The sequence below is a fragment of the Podarcis filfolensis genome (assembly GCF_964270895.1).
Source record: "Podarcis filfolensis genome assembly, chromosome: 1".
Classification (NCBI taxonomy): Eukaryota; Metazoa; Chordata; class Lepidosauria; order Squamata; family Lacertidae; genus Podarcis; species Podarcis filfolensis.
In genome coordinates, this window is record NC_139604.1 from 63,386,112 (window position 1) to 63,408,523 (window position 22,412).

Here is a 22,412-nt window from a genome sequence, read left to right on the forward strand (position 1 = left end):
TAACTTAGCCTAGGGACATAGCTTATGTTTGAGTTGGATTCTCTCTAATGTTCTCTCTTGGCCTGCAGATCTTTGAGATGATCCTGAGCATGGTGTTGTGCTGCGGCATCCGAAACAGCTCGGTCTATTGAGAAGCGGGAGGGCAGAGGCGAAGCAATGGTGCCGAAGGGACCCCAAAGTGCCGCTGTCTGACCAGGAGATACTTCCAACAAAAGACAAAGAAAATTATGTATATAAATATTTCAGATATTACCGTACAGTACTTATCATTCTTACTTGGAAAGTCTTCTTTTTGTTTAAGGGTGGTGGGAGGGGGAGTTTCTGTATATTTGTGGCGGAGTTAGTTACACATCAGTTTGCGTGGTAAATCATTCCAGTGGTTCCAGGCCTTTATCAAAGAGAGCCTTTCTTTTTCTTCTCTTTCCTCGCCATTCTTCTTTCCTCGCCATTCTTCTTGTGCTACCAACATGGAAAAAGAGGGTATCATGCACAGGTGCCACCCCTTGGTGCATCCTTATTCTCTAAAAGTGATTTAAAAAAATATATACTGAAACCGTTGTTGACACCTAATCCCAGCATGTCCCCCTTAACAATCTCTTATCTTAGTTCATAAGTAATCTTGGACACATTATCTAAATCTCTTGAGTGTGTAGGGATGCAAGAGTCCCTTGGCATGAAGATGCACTCAGTCCTGCCATTTTGTTATTAGACAGGAGAGTGTGTCTGTATTTCAGACTGCCACCTTTTCACTGAAGAGTGGAAAGACCCTTTTTTCATAAATTGTCGTAAGTCAAAAGTCCGTTGTGTCTCCCAGAGTTCACAAAGTGGCTATGATTGAAGGCCAAATCTCCAAAAGTCCTGATAAAATTTAGAATCGGGAGCATTTTTTTAACCCCCCCCCCAAAAAAATATATTAGGTGGATTTTAGATGAAAGAGAGAATTGAATAGGTCTGGTAATGGAATGTTAAAGCTTTCTATATCTCACTGCAAAAACTGAACTTGCACATGTGCTTACATGGTTAATTCTGAATGCAAATGTTGAATGAGGTCTCTTATTTCATAAATGTGCAGTTTTCTAATGATGCCAAAAAGTATCTGTGGAAGGTGATCTCTTAAACAATGGCTAGAAACCTGTTCATTTAAATATATAGGGTTTTTTTTGTTTTAAGAAGGCACCTATTCTTGTGCCTTTTTAAAACTTGGTAATAGAGCTGGATAACCAACAAGGTGTGTGTGACCCTGTGAGGAGAAATTGCAATATATTTTCCTCTTCAAACACCAGAAGTAAAACCTGAGTGATGGGGCCTAAATACTTTTCAAGCAAAGCTGGTTTCCAGGACTTCACCCTTTCTGACAACACCTGAGCTGCAAACATGAAGCCACGTGTGTTTCTTTTCAGTGGACAACTCAGATATCTGAGTTTAGGCACCCCCTTGCCTTCCCTTCTCTTCCCTCCCCTCTCCCCCCCCCCGCAAAAAAATACTTTTTTTTTCAAGTTGCAACTTGAAATTTGTTACAGTTGAGGCAAGAAGTCCCACCGGCCTCTTCCTTACGACAGAGTGGCCATGTTCACAGGGCTTATTTGTTATTTCGGTAGTTAGTTAATCCTGTGTTATAGAAAACAGTCCCAAACAAGCCCTGTGCTATCACCCCACTTAATAGTTTGACTTCTGTTCTGTTTGTTCTTGAAGGAGTAATTTAATCCCGGTTTCCCCCTGCTGATCTTCCCAACTTGCAGCGAATGCCAGGATGCCCTTTAGAACAGCAGGGGACAGCATGAACGAAAGAGAGAGAGGCGCACACACAATGCTGCAGATATAATCTTCCAACACTAGTTGGAATGCTTTTAGTGCACAGCTAGAAGCACTGCTGGGCTTGAATGGTCCACTCAGCGCTAGGTGCAGATCCTTTTTCTGAATTCAGCAATTTGAGCAACCCAGAGGTTCAGTGCAAATCCAGCCTTGCGTTAAGCAAGGCAGGTCAGAAAGCAGGATGAAAGGGAATGTTTGGTCAAGGTTCTCGCCCAGCCGCCACCCTTTTCCCCCTATGGCACCCTAAGGAAGCAGTGCCTCAGAGTCTTGAAAGATGCAGTTGAGGGGACTGATTGAGATCTTTTAGCCTTAGAAATAGCCTTAAAGCAACACTGCCCTGAATGTCAAACTTTGCATGCACTGGAAACAGAAATTGAACCTTACCACCCATCCCACCCATCCTTCACAGGTTTTGGGGTCACGTGTTCCAGTATAATAGGCTCTGTCTGCAACTTCTAGGTATCAATTGTGCATGTACATTTATTTACATATAATATATATGCGCGCATTGGGGTTACCAGCGTACAGAATGGATGTTTGTAACTCACTGCCTTTCATTGAGTGTCCTTGAGAAATGTATATAAATACACCTCTAAGCAGTTTGCTTTTTCTATACCATAAGTTTGATACTGTTCAGCATTCAGTTTACAATGTGCGAGCAGCCATAACTCTGTGTTGGAAGATTCGCTGACCTGTCCTCCAAGAACTGAGCATGGATCAAGTCCATGGGGGGGGGGGATGTTTGCTTCAGGCACAGGTCATGTTGCAATACCGTGTCTGTGGAAGGTGGGGGCAGGAGATTATTGAGGATCATGCTGCCATTGAAGTGCAACAGCAGGACAAGAGGGATGAATAAGTTTTCTGGAGCATGCTTTGTGGGTAAGGCACAAACTACAAGTTACGTGCAAGTGCATTCAGCAATGCTTTGACACTGTAATATAAAGCAGCTTCAGGAGGGTGTGATCTTAAGTGGAGTGGTAGAAAGGACGGAAGTGCTTTACAAGGATAAGTACACATCTGGAATCCCATAAACACCTGAAAGCCAAAAAAAAGGGGAGGCAGTGGACAATGTACCATAGTCTGAAGATTGTGTTTTACAACTGTTTCTGGATTGTACTTCTACAGACCACAGGTAGGGGATCTTACAACAGAGTGTTCTCCCAAATTTTAAAAAAATAATGAAAATTGTTTCTTTGCATACAAAAAGCCTGATGTTGGGAAGAGGGTTCTATATTAGGCTTCTCCCCAGCATGGCGGTAGTTCTGTATGTAGAGCTTATTTCTTTCTACGGCAGAGTGCTGTCTGAAATGGTACAGTCCTCAATAAGTTTGTATCACATAATTTGCTGTTTCTGCAAAACGATAGACGTATGGCCACTTTTCAGTGCCAGGCAAAGCAGGATATGTTCTTGTTTCCCTTTTCCTGTCTGCAATGCACTGAGGGACTAGCAAGAGAGGGACGAGGGTAGCTTCAGCATTCCAAGGTAGGCTTAAAATAACCCCTGTGCCGTTGATTGGGGTTTGCTTTAAGTAGAGACTGGTGGTGTGGAGAATCTCGCCTCCAATATGGCTCTAGTATTTAAAAGGTGGAGACCCAGGCAAGAGAAGCCCATTCCTAATGTGAGGTGGAAGAGAGCTGACACGCAGGTGCTCCTGTGCAAAGCATTGTACTGTTACATCTGACAACGTATTCGCACAGTGCTATGTGAAGAGTTGTTCTCCCAACGATTTTTGTGGCTGGATCTGAGAAGCCTCTTGATTGGTTGTAGTTCCTCAGAGAACATCAATTGACAGGGTTAGGTTTGGGAGTATGGATGTGTCCAAAACATTAATTTTTGATGGTTGCTGTTTCTTGGAAGATCGTATGGCAAATAACTCTCTCTTCTAAGCCAAAAGAGGAGGATAACATTCCCCCTTTCTCTTTGCTGGATTTGTCTGAATTAAACAGAGCCACGATGGAGACCATAGGGAAAGGCCAAACAGAACTGCTGGCCACATTGTGCTGAATGCTTGGGTTTCTTTTTTTATACTGTGGAGCATGCCACAAGCTATATGTGTGTTAACTACTATTTTTTTTCTCTCTGCCTTCTTTGTCACTTTTGAAATTTTTTAATAAACATTTTCTCCTGGTGTATACTGTGTGATGAAGCCCTATGTTCCTTACAGCCAGTAAGTAAATTGTGACATCTGAATGTTTCGCCCATCTTGTCTCCATAGCATTGGCAAAACCAGCCATGGGAATGGGGAACAAATGGGGGCCGGCGAAGAAGCCAAGGGAAGAGTGACCTCACCCTTACCAACTGCAGGGCTTATTGGCCAGTTGAATCTTACTCTGTTTAGAAGAAAGCCATGAGGAAACTCGCAGTTCCAAAAATGGGGCTTAATTGAGGGGGATAAAAGCAGCTTCTGATATGCAGCATGAACTATCCCAAAACTATCTGTTAACTGTTTAGGCCAACAGAACAGGCAGTGGTCAGTCCAAAGGGCTTGCTGCCATTGTCCAGCCCTACTACAGGTTGCAACAAACCCAAGAACAAGAGAATGCATGCAAGCTTTGCCTCTTGTTGGTTACAACAAACAGCCTGGCCTTTGCACTTAGTTGCCTCTAGAAATGTGGAACAAGGGATACATGGGGGAGAATGACAGCCCCTCCCCAGCTCAACCCCTTGGCTGTGCTTCTGCCCAGAAATCATGTCCACTTGCTGTTGTCTTGCTTGTTTATCTGAATGTTAAAATAATCTGTCGAAATAACTTTTTAAAAAAATGATATATGAAAACAATTAAACAGCAGAAACGTTAGCGGTGTACTGTCAGATTTATTCCTTCCCTAACACCATGGAACGATTGTGCTAACTCTAGATTCGTGGATAGCATCCAGCTTGGGTGAATGCTGTTTCCTTAGTACTTCCTTTCATGGGTTTTTTCTTTTCTTTTCCTGTTTAAAAGCAATAGTCACTTCCTGTACCCAAAAATATATATAGGAGACGCTGTTGCTGTTTAAAAAGCTGGTGTGCTTCATCCTGCCATTGCGCAAGGTGACTTGTCTTATCTCTTCTATCAGAAAGCTCAGTAGATTTATATGTCATTCAAGCGGACTTCTCTTCTCGTAAGAGTAAAAATTATGGACTTTGCATAAAAGGGAGCAAGTGTTAAAGATTGGGGTGCAACAGAATAGTTGTTAGTAGCTACACTCGTGGGTGGTGAATGCTCATTTGGTGGCCAGCTTGAGTAATCTTCTTCCAGCACTTTGCAAAGCTAGTCCCTCAAAAAAAAAATCTAACACTGGTTCTGCTATTTATTTATTTAAATTTATAGATAGTATTATTGCCTAGTACACACTTAAAAAACAAAAGATGCATTTCAAGTATTCAAACATATTCTCCTTGACTCTCACCTTTACTCAGCGGTCAGTGCTGGATATGTAGAGTCCTTTCAAAAAGACTGGCAAGATATTGGCTGTTTGGGGAGAACAAATTCAGACACACACCCCTTCCTGCCATGCAAACTGATCAGAGATTTTAAGCTTTTTAGAAAAGGCTCTGCTCACTGCTTTTGTATCTGCTTCACAGAAAGGCAGGGAATTTGTGTGGGTGGTTCACAGGCTATGTATGTGCACATGTGTTGCACACAAAGATGCTGGTTCTAGATTCCTAAGTAATAGTTCAAAAGAAAAGCTGTCAGTGTGCTACGAAGTGAAATTCAGAAGAATAAAGCTTTGTGGCTTGGGTATGCAGGGGGCAGACAGGTGAAACTTAAAAGTGGTGTCACACACTGTAACCAGTCATATGGTTTTTGACATCTCTACAGCAGATGAGACATCATACAGTGCTTTTTTCAATTCATATCAGAAAGGAGTGGGCTACCATTGAAATTTTGTGTGCATGTGTGTGTGTGTGTGTGTGTGTGTGTGTGTGTGTAAGTTAGGTCATGAATCAGCACTTGAGAAAAGAAAAGAGTGGAACATTAACAGTAAGGGGGAGCCTTGGTTTAGGATAACCATCATCTGAATTCTCTGAAAAAATGTTGCAAACTCCTGTGCAAATTTAGTTGGGTGTAAGCCCCATTAGACTTCTGAGAAAATATGCACAGCGGCAGCCTGTGACAAGCCTAAGGGCACTTCTACACTAGCCTTTTCCTCTTGAAACCATTGGTTTGCAGCACAGAGTTCCATTAACAATCGGGGTTGGTTTGAACAGGGGTCGCGCGCTGAAGGCCGGTGTATAGCAGCAACACACAGGTACAGATGTATGCCTTGTAACACTGGTTCAAATGGATGGAATTAATGGGTGAAAAGCAAAGCCATTACAAATCACATAGGTGGCCCATTCCAGGAATCTCCATCGCAAATCTGTGTAAGCCATACTTTCTTATCTGGCACAAATGCAAACCTAAAAGTGGACTCAGTCTAATGAATCCATGTGTACTGATAAAAAATACTGCTGTTCCCATCCTATTTTGCCCTCCAGGCCTCTGTGGTATATTATTCTGTGCTTCGTGCTGCTCGGCCGAGCTACTTTTCTGCACCTGGGAACTTGAATACTGCGCTCCTGTGTCCCAATAAAGAAAAATATTCCATGTCCTAAGTTACAGGAAATTGTCCGAGAAGAGGCAGACTCATTTCCCCCACCCCCTCATCCAGCTACTCAAACTAGAGCAGAGGGCTGCATTTGGCTCTGGCCATATGCTGCAGAATGCTAATGGTTAAGTCAGCCCATCTTGGCTGGGAGGGCTTTGGGCTAACACATCTGGGGATTTTGTTGTCTGGCAAAAAAAATAAGGGTGATTGGTCCCAAAGGATATAGTTCCTCTTGTTTTGACCATTCTTCCTCAGCAGCATTCAGTGTGTTGCATTTTGCTTTGCCTCAGCCGCTTCAACACACTGTTTGGAGGAAATAGATTAACCATCTGCTCATCTCCGAACATCTCCAACTTGCTCTTTTTGGGGAGTAATGAACTGATACCAAAAAGCTGCAGAAAACTAGAAATTTTGCTCATCTTATCAGCAAAGTCACCAAAAACACACACTGCAGATCTCGAAATCCGTTGCTATCGCCTCAAATCTCTCAGGGCAGGGTGTTTTGACTAGTTCCTCAGGCCCTGATAAGGAAGGAGCATTGGCAAAGAGGGAGTAAATGCAAAATGTGAAGAAGAACAAGACGCTAAGCCTTTCACACTGCCCTTCTTGCCTGCAGGTCTCAGCACCTGCCATTGAAGTGCATTTCTCTGCCTTTAACAGATTAGTCTGTTCTACATCCTGTAGAAGGATGTCATTATCATCACTGCCAGACTTTCTGTTCCTCTGTGGGTGGGTGCGTTTAAGGTTAATGGCATGCAAAACTCAGTTAATGGCATGCAAAACTCCTACCGAACCCCAACCTCCACCTCTCCATCCAGGCAAGTGGGAGACATCATATTCCAACCACACAAAAGCACTTGAGGAGGGCAGACATGGGGAAGGGCATGGCCTGGAGGGAATCCTGGGGGCCAGGAAAGAAAGGTCTGGGGGGGGGCACATGTGCCCCATCCTAAAGGGTCTCCATAGCATTGTGATGCCATAACCAAGACCTGTGCACCTTTGCTGAAACCTAGTGCCATCTCCCACCAGCACTTTTCTTCTTGTCCCATGGCCATAATTTGTTGGGGTGAAATAAGACTGTGCTTTTCCCAGTCTAGACAGATGCATGTTAGGAGTTTGTGTCTTTCTTCATTGCTTCTGTATGCAGGGGGGACACTATATCTTGAAACAATGGGAGAAATGATTCACATCCACCAAGCTCAAAAGTGTTTTATTCACGAAACTGCACCTTATGTCCCCAAACTGCTGCTCTATGAACATCTGTTATATCACCATACATACTCTTGATTTTCAGTATGTTGTGCATGGAAGTATTAAATGGACCTTTGTCTGGGCAAATCCTACTGTACTGCTTTAAAAACAACAACCAACCCTCCCTTTTAAAGGAAGATGAGAAAATTTTAATTCTCATCATGTCTGTTGTTACTGCTGGCTGTGTCTGGGACAAAAATGGCTCACTCTACATAAATTACTGTAATTAGCAATCGTCCATAAATTGAAACTGATGTTACAAATGAAAGGCAGCAGTTTGTATTACAGATGGCTTCTCTGTTTTTTCAAGACTGTCCTTGGGACCACAATTATAACTTAAACTTGAAGACATGTAATCTTACAGGGGCCTTGTTGGTTTCCTTTGATCTTCTACAACCATCTAAAACAGGGGTAGGCAACCTAAGGCCCGTAGGCTGGATGCGGTCCAATCGCCTTCTCAATCCGGCCCACAGACAGTCTGGGAATCAGCTTGTTTTCACATGAGTAGAATGTGTGCTTTTATTTAAAATGCATCTCTGGGTTATTTGTGGGGCATAGGAATTTGTTCACCCCCCAAAAAAATATATATAGTCCAGCCCACCACATGGTTTGAGGGACGGTGGACCGGCCCATAGCTGAAAACAGTTGCTGACCCCTGATCTAAAACACGTCCAGGACAAATGTGTGCATTTGCTAAGTCCACACCATACATTTAAAGCACATTCCAAAGAATTCTGGAACCCCCCCCCCCGCAAAAAAATAATAATCCTGGGAGCTGTAGTTTGTTGAGGTGCTGGCAACTGTAGCTCTGTGAGGGGAAAACTACAGTTGGCAGGATGTGTTAAATGTGCCCTAAATGCATGATGTTGGTGTGATTCCCCTTCCCCTGTTTAAAACAGTGCAGAGTACAAACCCTCCCATTTTTAACACTTGAATATTTGCATCAGAACATAGGGAATATGGTGGCCATGTGCTTTACTTTACAGAAGACAATCTTCTATTGGGAGGGCCATCAGAGGGCAGGCCTCTGTTTGAAGATGTCATCTATTTGAAAGGCTATCCAATCCAAGTCTTGTATAAAGATAAAAGCAGCTAATTAAGCAGGTGCACAGGTCAGGTTATGCGATCAAAGTCTTTCCCATCTCTGTGAGCTGCTTTCTATATCTAGTTTAATTATAGTAATTAGTACACTTAATTTATTAGGTAATTGCCTTCAAGGGCTCAGCATATACATGGCACAAGTTCCCTGTGAAATCATTTCCATGCTACACAGCTTTGCCGATACAGTACAGCCTTCTGCAAAGATTTATGCACCCGTGGAAGTGTGAGGGAGGAGTGTCGAATACCTGCATGGGCGTAGCCAATGGGGGGCTCCCCTCCCCAAATCAATAAAAATCAATAAAAATGCATAGGTAACTAAGGTTCTGCGCCCCCCCCAAAAAAGGCTTGCCCCCGTAACAAAAATCCCGGCTACGCCCATGAAAATCAGGTATACACACCTCGGCAATCGTTACCTGCCCGGAAAGAAATCTTAACGGCTTTTAAGTCGTATTGTTAACTATTGGGCAGGTGTGCAAATCGTGTGCATAAGCAAACAAAGAAAACGTGATTGAGATGTAAGCAGGCACGAGAGTAGCGACGTGGGATGCGCAGGCAGATATTGCAAAATTGCTCGCGTTGAGTCCTGGATTTCTAATTGCAAATGATAACAAATATATCCCTAAGGTAGCAATGAGAGGTACGTCCAGCTCAGTCGTCCAGCCCCCACCTCCTCAAAAAGTGCCCGCCCCCTCCGCTCAACTTGCAGGCGTGCAACTATCAGAGACGCCAACTCAGAAGCAAGCGGGATTACGACCGCAGCCTTAGAACTCTTCTAATGTTTTCCTAACTCTACGGACCATGGAGGCGCCCACTTCACGCCAGAAATACCCCTCTCCCCGCCGCCGCCAGTCGACGACGATAATAATAATGAAGAAAGCACTACAGTTCCCAGAATGCATCGGGAAGGGAGGCTACGAGGAGGACGAGGCTAGTCACTGGGCCGCGTTTTAGGCGAGATGCCTTCTGGGATATGTAGTTCATCCGACGGGTAGCTAGCGTAGGGTTCTACAGCGACCCGCCAGGCGATAAAGACTCCATGTCCCGGCGTGCGCAGGGAGGACGGCGCGGAATACGGCAGGCCGTGGCTGGAATTAGGCACAGCGGCGCCGCGGGTGAGGAGAAACGGAGGTGGGCTCTGCTCGCGGGGGAAGAAGTTGATGCGTTTGGCGGGACGGAGGTAGGAAGGTCGGTGGCGGGGAGGAGTTTTGAGGGCGGGAGAGACGCGCTGCTGTTTCTTTCCCCATCGCAGGTGCTGCTCATTCCACGCGGGAGGGAGAGGACTGGCGTGGGGGTGTCTAACGGCCCCGAAGACCCATCATATTGTTTCCCAAACTGACCACGGGGAGCCCCACTCGCTAATGGGCCTGTATCTGTTCCCTGGTTGCATTTATACCCTTCCCCACACGCGCCTTTTCATTTCACCCCCCACAACAACCCTGTGGGTTAGGCCGCAGAGGAAGTGGGCGGCCCAAGGTCACCCGGGGAGCCCCGTGACCGAGTGGGGGGATTCGAACCCAGGTCCCTCGTCTGTGACCATTACACACCACCCAACCAACCTGGTCGTCAGAGGTACGAGGCCTCTGGAGAATAGGACCGTTGATGGTTAATTGTCATTTTCCTCGATGAACTGCTTTGCTCTGCGCCGAAAACCAGTAACTAGCAGTCTTCGGCCTTTTCTTTCTTTGGATAAATGTTTATTAGAATTTAAAAAGAGAGGTGCAAACATTATTATATCTTTTTTAAATCCAAACTACAACGTTAATCTAGATAAAATCACAGATCCAGAGGAAAAGGAAGAGAGAGAAAGAAAGAAGTAGAGAGATGGAAGAAGGATTCTAAGATTTTTTAAAAGTTAAACTAAAGAACTCCTGATTCTTCATCTTTCAGCCATATACAGGGTGAGTCCTTTAAAAGAAGCCCCGTGGATACAGAGTACACATGTTCCACAGGGCCTCTTTTAAAAAACTCACCCTGTATAAACATCATCCCACTCATCCACCCCAATATAACATCCAGCAGGACTATTTTCTTTAAATCAACATTATCTTCAGCCTTCAAACCCGAATGTCAATATTTCTTTTTCTTTTTCATGTGAAAAGTTTGTAAGAGGTTTCCAATCTTTAGTAAATGTTAAGAGTGACTTTTCTCTGATTAAACATGTCCATTTTGCCATCCCAGCTAAATTCAATAATTTTAAGTCATACTTGCCAAATAATGAATTCGGAGACTCAGGTCTATTCTCTTTTTAAACATGTGGGTGGTGGTAATAATTCTATTGTGAGCCACCTTAGATGAGGCTTCGACATGGGTTCTGACTGCCCCTGCTTGAAGACCCAAGATATAAATCAGTGATGATTGCTATACAGAGCTTTGGTTCAGTGGAATAGCACCTGCTTTTGCATGAAGAAGGGCCCAGTTTCAACACTTGGCATCTCCTGGTAGTGCGGGGAGAGAACCCTGTCTGAAATCCTAAACAGTCACTGCCAGTCAGTGTAGACAGTACTGAGCTTATATGGACCAATGGACTCGGTATAAGACAACTTCCTTTTTCTGTTTTTTATGGCAGCAAATTTCGTAAGTTAACTATGCTCTGTATAAAGATGTGCATTTCTCTATTTGGCCTTCTTTGAATCTACGACCCATCAATTTCACTGGGTCACTAAGTGGGAGAGATTTCTTTCAGTTTAGCCTCCCCTGGATTTCTACCCTCACCCTAAGACTGAGCTGCTGCACACATGAGTCTGCGCTTGCCTTGGTTCTATATCCTCTCTTACCCAAGTATTGGGGCGAGAGATAGCAACTCTAGATGAAAGCACCTGAAAACATCAATAGCCCTGATATTTTGCATTTATATTGCACTTTGGAGTGTTCAAAGCACTTACAGATTTCTCATAACAGCCTTATAACATCTTTGGCCCTGTTCACAATAACTGTCAGTTAATATAGTTTTAACTTGCTCTTAACTCTTGTTTTGCATCCCTTGAAATTTATAAGTCGTTTGCTAATGCTCAGGCCAGGCTGATTGATATGTTTGGATTGAGAAAAAGCAATTTCTCCGTAGCTCATGTTGATTAGAGATGAGAGACTTGGGGAGGCGGGAATTGCCTTCTTTGTAACAAGTTACTTTCTTGACTTTATTTTCTGAAGCTTTTTCCTCTATCATATAACTCTCTGTAGGCTAGAGTGCAGGGGAGCGGTTTATTTATTTATTTTGGCTTTCCCACAGTTCAAATAACAGGGATCAAGATAGTATGGAAGATTCTGAAGGGGACTTGTCTATTCTGAGAGAAGCCATCCTGTTTGAATTGCATCCTAATCAGATCATTGCAAAGAACCTGTGAGTCTTTTCTTTCTGGAAATTATTTTTTCATTTTTCTATTTACTGCTAGTAAGAAACAGCCAAAAACTCCCTTTAGGGGGCAAAAGAAACCAACCAGAATCCACATAATGTAGATATGTTTTGGGACATTTAAATTTGGCCCATTGGCTGTTAAATTAATGTAAGTTAGATTTGGTTCTGTTCTTCCGATACACCACAAATGACTTTTGGATAACAGGGTAGCTTATTTTAGTTGATGTGACAATTTAAATGTTCTTGCACATCTTACACATCTATGTAAGTTGCACATTGAAGTCCACTACCTGAATAGCTGCCTTGATGACCATATAAAATATGCAAAGATTCTGCTTTCCAGCCTTAAGAGAGGATTAATTGCAGATATTATTGTTAGTACAAGGCTAGAGGCCACACCTACCCAAACAGCAAGTACTATTAATGTACTATGAAATTTCAGCTCCACTTTATTTATTTGCGCTGATGATATGTCCAACCTCTTACTGCCAGGGTACAACATCTGAGAACCTTGGTGGCTTTAACTGACCCAGAGGATGGAATACTGTTTCAGACTCCAGATGGTGAGTGGCTAGTAGATTTATCCATGCCTGTTTACCGTCACCATAAAAGAGCTTTCTTCCTGTACAATTCTTCCCTTTTAGGGAATTGGTCACTGGAGACTAAGGAAAATGCTATTAAGGGCCACTGAATGAGCCTAGCACATGAATGGGTTGATGGGGGTGGGGATGTCAGACTCGAGAGATAGAGCATGATAAATATATGATAAAACTCTGGTGTTTGACATGCACACAAAGGTACCATAGAAAATTCCATGAATCTGGAGCATCTAGTCCCTTTGTCATTTTTGTAAGGCATTTTAGGAACATATAAGAACAAAATATTGTTCTTGCTATATTCCAGAGTTGGATAGAAGTCTGACAGTACCACATCAATGCAGATAGTAATAAAAAGAAACTACTGAGTTACAAACCCAGTAGAAGGAATTCACTTTTTACAAAAGGAGAAAATGCCACTGTCGTGCTAAATAAGGTTTTCTTTTTCAAATGAGAAGCAAAATCTTGCGCAACTATTCAGGGACAGCGAAAATTTAGTACTACCAGACTCAAAATTGTATGTCACAGATTTTGTTAATTTGTAAGTATTAGCCTAGAAGAGATCACATTTCTCTGTCTTATGCAAGTGTTTCTTCCTTGCCTTATTTAAGACAGCTGATCTTTAGTGCCAGAAGACACTTTTGGCAGGAAGCTACTGATGGATCATCTAATTTTTGCAAAATTATCAGTTAAAACTAGTGTTATATTCTGTAAATCTATGTTCTGGCCTACTACATGGAAAATTGCTCAGCTGGCAATTTCTGAAAGTATATTATTACCAGTGCTATGTGGATGAGGATACGCTGGTAGATTTAGTTAAACAATGAATGAATGACAAATGATTGTTTGTCTGTGTAGCATCCCATAAACGTAAAAGTGTTTTGACCTATTCAGGACTACAGAACTACAAGATTTATTTTAGAGAATTTACTAATTGGCAGTGCTTAACACATTACAGTGTGGCTGGTTTATAAAAAACCAAAAGCAACTCCAGAACTGTTTTATCTGAGACAGTAGCTGAGATGGGCTTCTCCTGCTAATCCTTTTCTCCCTCCACCCCTTCCTTTGTATTGGATTTTTGTTTTTAGAGTTCTTGAAGTACATGAAGGGCAGGTGTCATGGTATGGTTTCCTTTTCACAGTTGAACTTCACTGGGGTTTTTTTCTTTTTGTTTCGTTTTTGTTCCAGGCTTTAAACTCCCCGGGCAGCTGGAAAACTTAATTGGCTGCAGCAAGGTCTAAGCCAAATTAGTATAAGCAAGCAACTGCCCAAATATGGGTGATGAAGGTGCAGGTGAACCCTTCATGGGTATAGTGGCTGGCGGGGCCGCCGATTACGAGGGTGTCCTTCCTTCAGACACAATTTCTCTGAGTGATTCAGATTCAGATGACTTTGGGTTTCCTGGCGATGCTGAAGTTGATACTGTATCTCCTGAGGAATCCCTTCCTTCTGATGATGTGGGTTGTAGATCAGATGAAAGCGGTGACCCTTTACACAGCAACCAAAAATCACCTGTGCAGCCATTTCACCTGAAAGGCATGAGTTCAAGCTTTTCCCAGCGCAGCCAGAGCATTTTTGACTGTCTGGAAGGGGCAGCCAAACGAGCAGTGCCCTCAATGGCTGAAGATAATGTGATTGATGGAAGATTTAAGCGGCCTCTGCCTCCACCCAACATTTCAAGCAAGGTTGCTGCAGAAAGCATTGGAAGACAAAGCAAGCCACCGTCAGCTCCTAAAAGTTCTCCAGCAGTTCCTGATTATGTTGCGCACCCAGAACGCTGGACCAAGTACAGCTTGGATGATGTTTCAGAGTCCAGTGATAAGACCAACAGATCAATTGCCATGGAGTTCCTGGAGGGCATGAAGACTAGAGGGGAACAGAGGTCAGCCTCTCCTGAAAGCTACACCCCATCCTTCAATCAGGATCCCTCCAGTTCTGGTGCTGGAAGGATTGTCTTTACCAAACCCACAAAAGTAGGCTCAGATAGGAAAAGAGCTGCCGCCAAGGAGGATGAAGAAGACAAGCTTAGTGATGCAAACAAAGAACCCAAAGAGAACCCTCCAAAGAAGCCTAAGACCCAGAACAAGGAGGAGGGTGTACTAGACCCTTTAGATATAAAGGAAGCAGAGGATTGGAAACAACCAAAACTGGAGGAGTTAAGTGTTCAAAGAGGATCTGGTGTAGATTCTTCTCAGGCAGATGAAGAGACAGTGGTGGGGACCATGGGATTCCATGGTAGCAAGAAAAGGAATAGGAAGCATTTCCGACCCAAAGCCAGCAATGATGAAGAGGAGGAAGAGTCCTAAAGCTGGATAAATTATAGTGTTTTTAAAGAAGTGTTTCCCTAAAATTATTTTCTTCATTGTTTCCATGAGTTTTGGCTATTTGCTTGCTTTGTTTAGCATACTTGGAGCTGTGACTTAGATATATTTTAGCACTCCATTTACCAATTCCATGATGTCCCTCTGTATTGTAGTATCAAAACTAGACAAAATTTTAGTTTGCAGTGGTGCAGAAATGTCTACAAATACTCTGCCTGTAAAGGATCATCTGGTTGTTGTTGTTTTTCACTTTTGGAACAAATCTTACAACTGCATACTCCTCCAGATTTTGTTGAGCTACTGTTTTGCTTAGCACTTTGTGTAAAATCTTTTGACTGATATCCCATCTCTGAGTACTGGCAAAACATGCCATGTGAATGAAGCCCAAGATGCATCCAGATATATTTGCTTGATCAAACAAAGGTTTAGTCCAAGCCCATACCTCTCCACACTGCCAATGAAAATAAAAGCACAGTAAGTAACAAGCCATATGCTGTAGAAGGACTGAAAATGGGAAGTGTCTACATGCTGTAAAATGCAGCATGGATGTTCCCTTGTTTCTATATAGCATGGTGCTTGATAGCAACAAATTAGGATCATGGAAGCAAAGCTTGCAGGGAACATGCACACATTTTTTAAAAGCTAGAAAAGACAGAGCCAACGACCAGAATAAGACCTCATTGGATTATGAAATATGAAGAACGATCTCAGGACTGAATATCCACTACTTCCGTCCTTTGCATGCTTCCATCTGCATATCCAAGAGCTGCTCCCTAAAGTAAAGTGATTTCATAACAAATTAACTGGATTTGTTTGGGAATTAAAGGACTTAAAACGGACTCTTTAACAGACCTACTATGTGATCCTTTTCATATTATCCTTGGTGTCAATAAAAATTTTAATTGCTGCTTTTTTTGTCCAAAGGTATGTGTGTTAGCAACTGGTGATGCTTGTCAAGACTTGACAGGTATATTTTCCCCACCTAACCCTACCTTCTCCCTCCAGCAACAGCTCTCTTCCACCCTGTTATCTCTGTCCATTCATCCACAAGCTGCTTCAACCTATTACGAGCTGTAGCAGCAGTTATTAATCTGTTCTTTGGTGGTTGTAGTGGAATCAAATTGGTTAGGCTCACCTTGGGATGCTGTGACAGAAAAATAGCTTTTCCTATCTCTCATTGTTTTGGGCCCCTGACAAATTTCCCTCACTCTTGACTGCTGGTTCAGACACAGGAGTATCTGATAAGGAGGAGAAAGGTAGCCATTTAAATTGCACAAAACCACATTAAGGCCATCACGCAATCACTTAATGAAAATATGTTTGTTTTTAAAAATCACATATATACCGTATTTTTTGCACCATAACACTCACTTTTTTCCTCCTAGAAAGTAAGGGGAAATGTCTGTGCGTGTTATGGAGGGAATGCTTACGGGCGGCATGCCTACGGATTTTCCTGCTCTAAAAACTACGTGCGTGTTATGGTCGGGTGTGTGTTACAGAGCGAAAAATACGGTAATGGTTTGCACCTGAACTCCAGCCACTCAGAGAGCCAGTGTCTGGAATGGGGCTTAGAATGTTGGGAGAGCTGGGTTCAAATGCGCACCAAACCCAAACAGTCCTATTGGGTGACCTTTAACCAAGCATGCAGCCTAACCTACTTCCCAGGGTTATGAGGATAAAAAGGAGACTCATATGCTCTGGTAAGGGCAGGATCACAGGTATGCAGCTGCCTCACTGTGCAAAGCTGCATCTACCCCAGCTGGCTAATTAGGTCCACAGACTTTGGGCTCCTCGCTACTGGTCTAGGGAGCATTTTCTTCCAGCATATTTCATTTATTTTTATTTCATCAAATTTATACACCACTTGATTGTTTAAAAAAGCACAAAAAAACCTCAAAGCAGTTTACAAAATAAAGCAATAAAATTATCACTATGAAAAATTAACAGTAATTTAAAACATTTGAAGAGTTAAAATAACAATAAACCAAAAAAATAAGACTCACATCAACTTTCTTAGCATCTGGGTAAGATGATAAATTAAAAGTAGTTGACAAATTAATAGTATTTATAAGCTGAATCTTTCCAACTTTAAAAATGTAATGTGGCAACCATAAGCCAGCCAAGTAATATCTTGCAGCGCAACGATGCTGAGATTTCAATATGTCTCTAAGGAAAGGAGCTTCAGAACTTTTATTATTTCAGTCTGCAAGATGGGAGCGATCTGCATGAATGTTTCTCGCCTGCATTTTATTTTTCTCCCTTATGAGCTACTGAAGTGGCTTTGCAGAGCAAGCTAACTGTAATCATGAAGCATTGTCATTTCCAGCATCACCTTACACTTTGGTGCTTAATTTATGACACATCTGCATGCTTTAACGTTTTACACATCTGTGTTTTTGAAAAAGCACCAGATCTCATTTTGCTGGATCTCTTGGTCAGCACTTCAGGGGGGTAACAGCTAGCTTCCACCTAGCGCCAACTTGCAGCTGCAACTCAAAACAAGTAGCTGTATTCCATGGAGGGAGACATTTTGTCATCTAACAATATGGCATTGAGCATATGCACGTGACATTATATCCTGGACATGTTTTTGGAATAGTCCTTCACATGGAAAGATGTACCCTTTTAGCTGAACATTAATTTTACTAAACTGTCACAATGGCTAAACTCTGGATTTCTTTATCTGATGGCCCAGTGAGCGGTAGCTTCTGAGGTCCTATTTATTTACTATTAAGAAGTCCATGCTCTTTCAGAACCATCAGATGTAGGTCCCTTGTGGCCAGACAAAGTGCTTTCACCCCCAAAAGGTGAGTTAAGGTGCATTTTCTGCATTGTTCACCGGGCGTGGGAATGAGATAAGGTCATTTTTTCCCCTTTAGCAGGCATAATAGCTGCATCACTATCAGAAATAACAGCAAATGAAGCACTTTCTGATTATTGCATCTCTATGCTGGGAAGACTTACCTGCTTGCAAGCAAATGCTAAAGGTAAAATAACAATGCCAGATTATTGTGGCAACCTTGCCTGCCCTTGTGACTGCAGTAGGGTTTAAGAGAGCTTGTTCAGTAATAGTGTTTTACTACTGCCAGTAGTAAAGACTGTTGTTGCAGGTGGTAGAACCTTGCTGGGAAGAATCTTCTAAAGCAGCTCTGTTTTACAGGCAAACCTGATGATCCATTTTTTTAACGGCAGTTGTGATAACATGGAAGCTTAAAGCTGCGGCTTTACAACCATAGTGCTATTTTCCTCAATAGTACAGAGATCTGTCAAAGTAGCATATTGGTTTATTTGCAAATTAATACTCTGCATCATAATTGGATTTTTTAACTAGTTTCCTTCAAGAAGGAAAAAGTATGTGCAGAATGCATTTTGTACATATGCTGATTACTGTTGCTAAGAAGGTTTGGAATGGTCTGGCATGAGTGGTTTATTTGCATGGCATAAATTAGAACAGCAGCACAAGTTTAAATATCAGACTGCTGAGAAGGTGATAGATTATTGGAAGCAATCAGTCAGCATTTATAAGGCTAATAAATTGGATGCAATGCTTCTCCATAGGCTATTTATATGTTTGGTATGGAACACAGAGTAGTACTCGGCCATCAAAAGAAAAACCCCTTTAGGTAATTAAAGACCATGATGAATATGTCAAAAAGTCGATCAAAAACACAGCAAAATGTTTGATCTGCTGCAAGTAGCGTTAGTTATCGATGTACATCATGTCATCTTCAAGCTGATGGGTGTCTTCTCCAGCTTCATTGCCTTCTGGTGCAGGCGTTTGATTTGTGCCTGTGGTTATGAAACCTGTGGAGGTTTTTGGAGTAAAAACACTGGTTAATATGAGCAGGTATGAGAGTTGTTTTAGGCCAGACAGTTTTACTAAATATCTGCAGATCTATTTCCTTATAATCCCTTTCATCCATGGTATCTGGGTTTTCTTTTAAAAGAAGGGGGAAAATCATTGAGAGGGTTTTCTTACATTTTGTGCCTGTTAGAACTCCACCACCAAACATCCATATACTACCGTATGTCTTATTTGTTTTCAGTTGGGCAGATTGATTAGGCTGTAGCAGCAAGAAGAGGATAAAATATTGCAGCACCTTAAAGACTCATCAGATTTATTGTAGCATAGGTTTTCATGGATTAGAGCCTACTGCATTGGATGCATGAAAGGACTGTCCTAGTTTTGCACACAGACCAAGATGGGGAAAAGTTTTGGGGGAAACAATAATGAAATGCAGAGGTGGAGTAAGGCCTGACATTTTTCTTGTAGTTACAGGTAGGTAGCTGTGTTGGTCTACTGTAGTAGAAACATAATAAAAAATAAAAAATTTCCTTCCAGTAGCACCTTAGAGACCGACTAAGTTTGTTATTGGGATGAGCTTTTGTGTTCATGCACACTTCTTCAGATACACTGAAACAGATGTCACCAGACCCTTATATATAGTGAGAGGGTGGGGAGGGGTATTACTCAGAAGGGTGGTGGGAATGGGTGATTGGCTGATAAACCTGTAAACCTGTTGACAACTGTTAACGACTGCAATTGGTCTTACAGGAAAAAGAAAGGGGTGAGATGGCTAAAAATAGCTTTATCATGTATAATGAAATAAGAATCCAATGTCTCTATTCAGAGCAGGTCTCTCCATGGTTTTAAGTTTTGTAATAAGTTGCAATTCAGCCACTTCTCTTTCCAGTCTATGCTAAGTTAACACCTGTAGTTATTTTATGAAGCAAAGGTTTCTTTCCGGTTGATGGTGTTAAAATAAGCATAACTAGGAAGATAGCATCTTTGGTTACTGCTGCTGTGACTGGGTCACTTGCATAAATGCAAGCTTTGCATAGAAATGTCACAGACTTTCCTGGACTCTTGCGTTTCCTGGCCTTTGGCTTCACTGTCAAGAATTATTCTTCCTCTGTAGTGTCTGGTGTGCCAAGTAATGATAAGACCAACAAAGTATTTTCTTTTCAGCAGCCTAACATGGCTTCCCCTCTGGAATTTGTCACTATGGAAGGCACTGGATTTAGCCAGATGAAGTAGAAATCCATTAATCTCACAAAGATGCACATTAATCTCATGAAGAGACAGAACAGACATTTTTCTATCCAAGGGCAAACAGTTAGATACAATGACCTAATGCATAAGCAAGGGCTTCCCTGTTAGCTTTGGAACCAGCGTATACTTGCATCCCTCAATGCATGTGGAAAGCAGCTGTCAACTTAATGGAGTCCACAAAGCTGAGGGAGCTGAAAAGCAGACTGTATGCTTTGAGTGCTTATCTTCACAACTGAGCATTTTGATCTGTACTGCTCAAACTGATTCCAGGGTATAAAGTTTCAGTGGTAATATTAAGCATCATGACAGGTTCAAGCATGAATCTCTCTCTCTCTCTCTCTCTCTCTCTCTCTCTCTCTCTCTCTCACACACACACACACACACACACACACACACACATACACATATCCCAGGTCTGGAACTTGGAAAGCGCATGATGTAGCAACCTTGCTGAAAGTCTGGGTTTGGTTAGTGCCTGGGCAGGAGACTGCCAAGGAACCCCATGTTCACCACCTTGAGTTCAGTGGAAGAAAAAGTACCTTAAGTAATCTCTGTAATTTTTAACAACAAACACTTTTTGATAAATTGTGTGGGCTGTTTAGGGAAGCGTTTAGTGTTTAATAGATTATTGTATTTTAATATTCTGTTGGAAGCCGCCCAGAGTGGCTGAGGAAACCCAGCCAGGTGGGCGGGGTATAAATAATAAATTGTTGTTGTTGTTGGGTATAAATAAATTGTTGTTGTTGTTATTTTCTACTTAGCCTTTTACTGCTGATTTTTCTCTTTAAAAATGTTTTACTTTCGTTTATTTACTTTCAGAATCATTCTCTGCACCTTACTCACGTGTGTAGTTCATAGGTTGTCTGTTCAAAAAGAAGCTGTTGTTGCTTAATGTGTCTGCCATTGAGGAAAGGGTAACTGTGCAGTAGGAGATCTACAAAAGAAATGGTTTTGGTATCACCACATCTTCCATTACCATTCAAAATGACACACTGGCGTTGCAATCCTAAAGAGATTTGGCAGATTTGCTTGCGATTTGAATACATTTTTAAAGCACAAATGAATCAGCTAAAGCATAGCTTCACAGTTGCATTTTTAGCTCTGCTGCTGGTGAGGACCTTGTCTCTAATCTACATTCAGTCAATGACTTATGGACCTTGGTCTTAGGTGCCATTTGAATGAATACTATTGAAGGCAACTTGCTGTATCTGCACTTCTAGTTTAGTAGGGATGTGAAGGGCGAGGGAAATCCTTGCTAAGGTTCAGAGTCCAAACTTTAGACCATAGATTGACAATGAAGGCAAGATAAAACTGTACTGAAAAGTTTCCTCACTAAAGTGGGAAAATTAAGAACTCTTGACTGTCTGATGGACAAAAATACCAGTTTGAATGGCAGGGTGCCTGATCTCTACATTATCTGCTCAGTAAATGTAATCATTATAATTTATGTCATTTAAAGATAGGTTAACAAATTCATATTAGCATATAGGGAGGAATTTCTTGACCAGATATTAGTTAATCAACACATCAATTCTATTTTGTCCAAATAAGCTGAGACATATTATCCTGTCTATACAATGCTTTGTAAGCAGATTTTGGAAAGAATTGTGCAATTAAATCCATGCTAAAAAAAATCTATAGCTATACCCTGCATGAACAAAAGCATAGCTGAAACACAAGAAAAAGCATTCTTACTTGTGATTCCAAAGATCTAAGCCGTTTCTCTTGGTCTTTCAGACCATTAAAGTACTTTGAAAGATTGTTCACCCTGTTTTGAGGGGGGATGAAAATCAAAACGGTGAGCAAAGAGTTAGGCACTAGAGGAGTTTAGATAGACATTTTATTGGATCAAACATGGATTAGACTCCAGTACACGACTGGGACAGTGGCCATTGGGTCTGTTGCAAAGGATTCAGTCCAGTGAAAGTATGTTGAGAGTTAAGTCCTTCTATAATGTAACAGTTAAATTGTGTAAATAGAAAGGGCAGTGGGATTGAATCCTTCCCCCCGGCCCCAAACTGGCTCACACCTGCCTATACTGACTCTGTTTTTCTACCTGCAATTCTTGCTCCCCATTTCTTGAGCAAGTGTGCAAATTGTGGTCATTGGTGTAGGTCCCACACGTATACAGGAGTTCATACAGCTGAGATTTCAATGCAACCCTTGCTAAGTTGCAACTCTGTAGGCTTTCATCTGCTCCCATCAGTGATTCTGTGGCAGAATACATCCTCTCTGCTTTACAGAAGGGTCGTGAGATTTGGAAAGCAAATGGCTTGAATGCATGCTGTGTTCCTTTGGTCCCCAAAGCAAAATCTGTTTTCTAAGTAATTGTGCCCTGAGTAATTTGGAAT

At 42.1% G+C, this 22,412-nt stretch overlaps 3 protein-coding genes across 10 annotated transcripts in view; 2 read left to right on the forward strand and 1 right to left on the reverse strand.

Annotated features, from left to right (window-relative positions):
• CD81 (CD81 molecule) overlaps window positions 1-4,608 on the forward strand; it is a 55,520-nt gene extending 50,912 nt beyond the window's left edge. Inside the window, exon 8 of the mRNA XM_083588902.1 lies at window positions 69-4,608. Coding sequence (XP_083445028.1) covers window positions 69-131 — 63 coding nt within the window. The 3' untranslated portion in view covers window positions 132-4,608. The remainder of the gene's footprint in view (window positions 1-68) is intronic.
• Window positions 4,609-9,705: 5,097 nt separating this feature from the next.
• TSSC4 (tumor suppressing subtransferable candidate 4) lies at window positions 9,706-15,915 on the forward strand. Of its 8 annotated transcripts, none has more exons than XM_083588695.1 (4): window positions 9,706-9,916; window positions 11,966-12,076; window positions 12,584-12,654; window positions 13,876-15,915. In XM_083588695.1, exon 4 carries the CDS (start codon window positions 13,962-13,964, stop codon window positions 14,991-14,993), a length of 1,032 nt encoding a protein of 343 aa, XP_083444821.1. In that variant the 5' UTR covers window positions 9,706-9,916; window positions 11,966-12,076; window positions 12,584-12,654; window positions 13,876-13,961; the 3' UTR covers window positions 14,994-15,915. The 8 variants fall into 8 exon arrangements, with proteins under 8 accessions (XP_083444821.1, XP_083444822.1, XP_083444825.1 ...); XM_083588699.1 differs by having other exon boundaries at window positions 9,752-9,851; XM_083588698.1 differs by having other exon boundaries at window positions 9,765-9,867.
• Window positions 15,916-17,490: 1,575 nt separating this feature from the next.
• TRPM5 (transient receptor potential cation channel subfamily M member 5) overlaps window positions 17,491-22,412 on the reverse strand; it is a 50,571-nt gene continuing 45,649 nt past the window's right edge. Inside the window, exons 24-26 of the mRNA XM_083588983.1 lie at window positions 21,757-21,829; window positions 20,905-20,995; window positions 17,491-18,812 (exon numbers count right to left, since the gene is read on the reverse strand). Coding sequence (XP_083445109.1) covers window positions 18,709-18,812; window positions 20,905-20,995; window positions 21,757-21,829 — 268 coding nt within the window. The 3' untranslated portion in view covers window positions 17,491-18,708. The remainder of the gene's footprint in view (window positions 18,813-20,904; window positions 20,996-21,756; window positions 21,830-22,412) is intronic.

What these genes read in the sequence shown, in the direction of transcription:
- TSSC4 (XM_083588695.1), top strand. Translation starts at nt 13,962, where the DNA reads ATGGGTGATGAAGGTGCAGGTGAACCCTTCATGGGTATAGTGGCTGGC.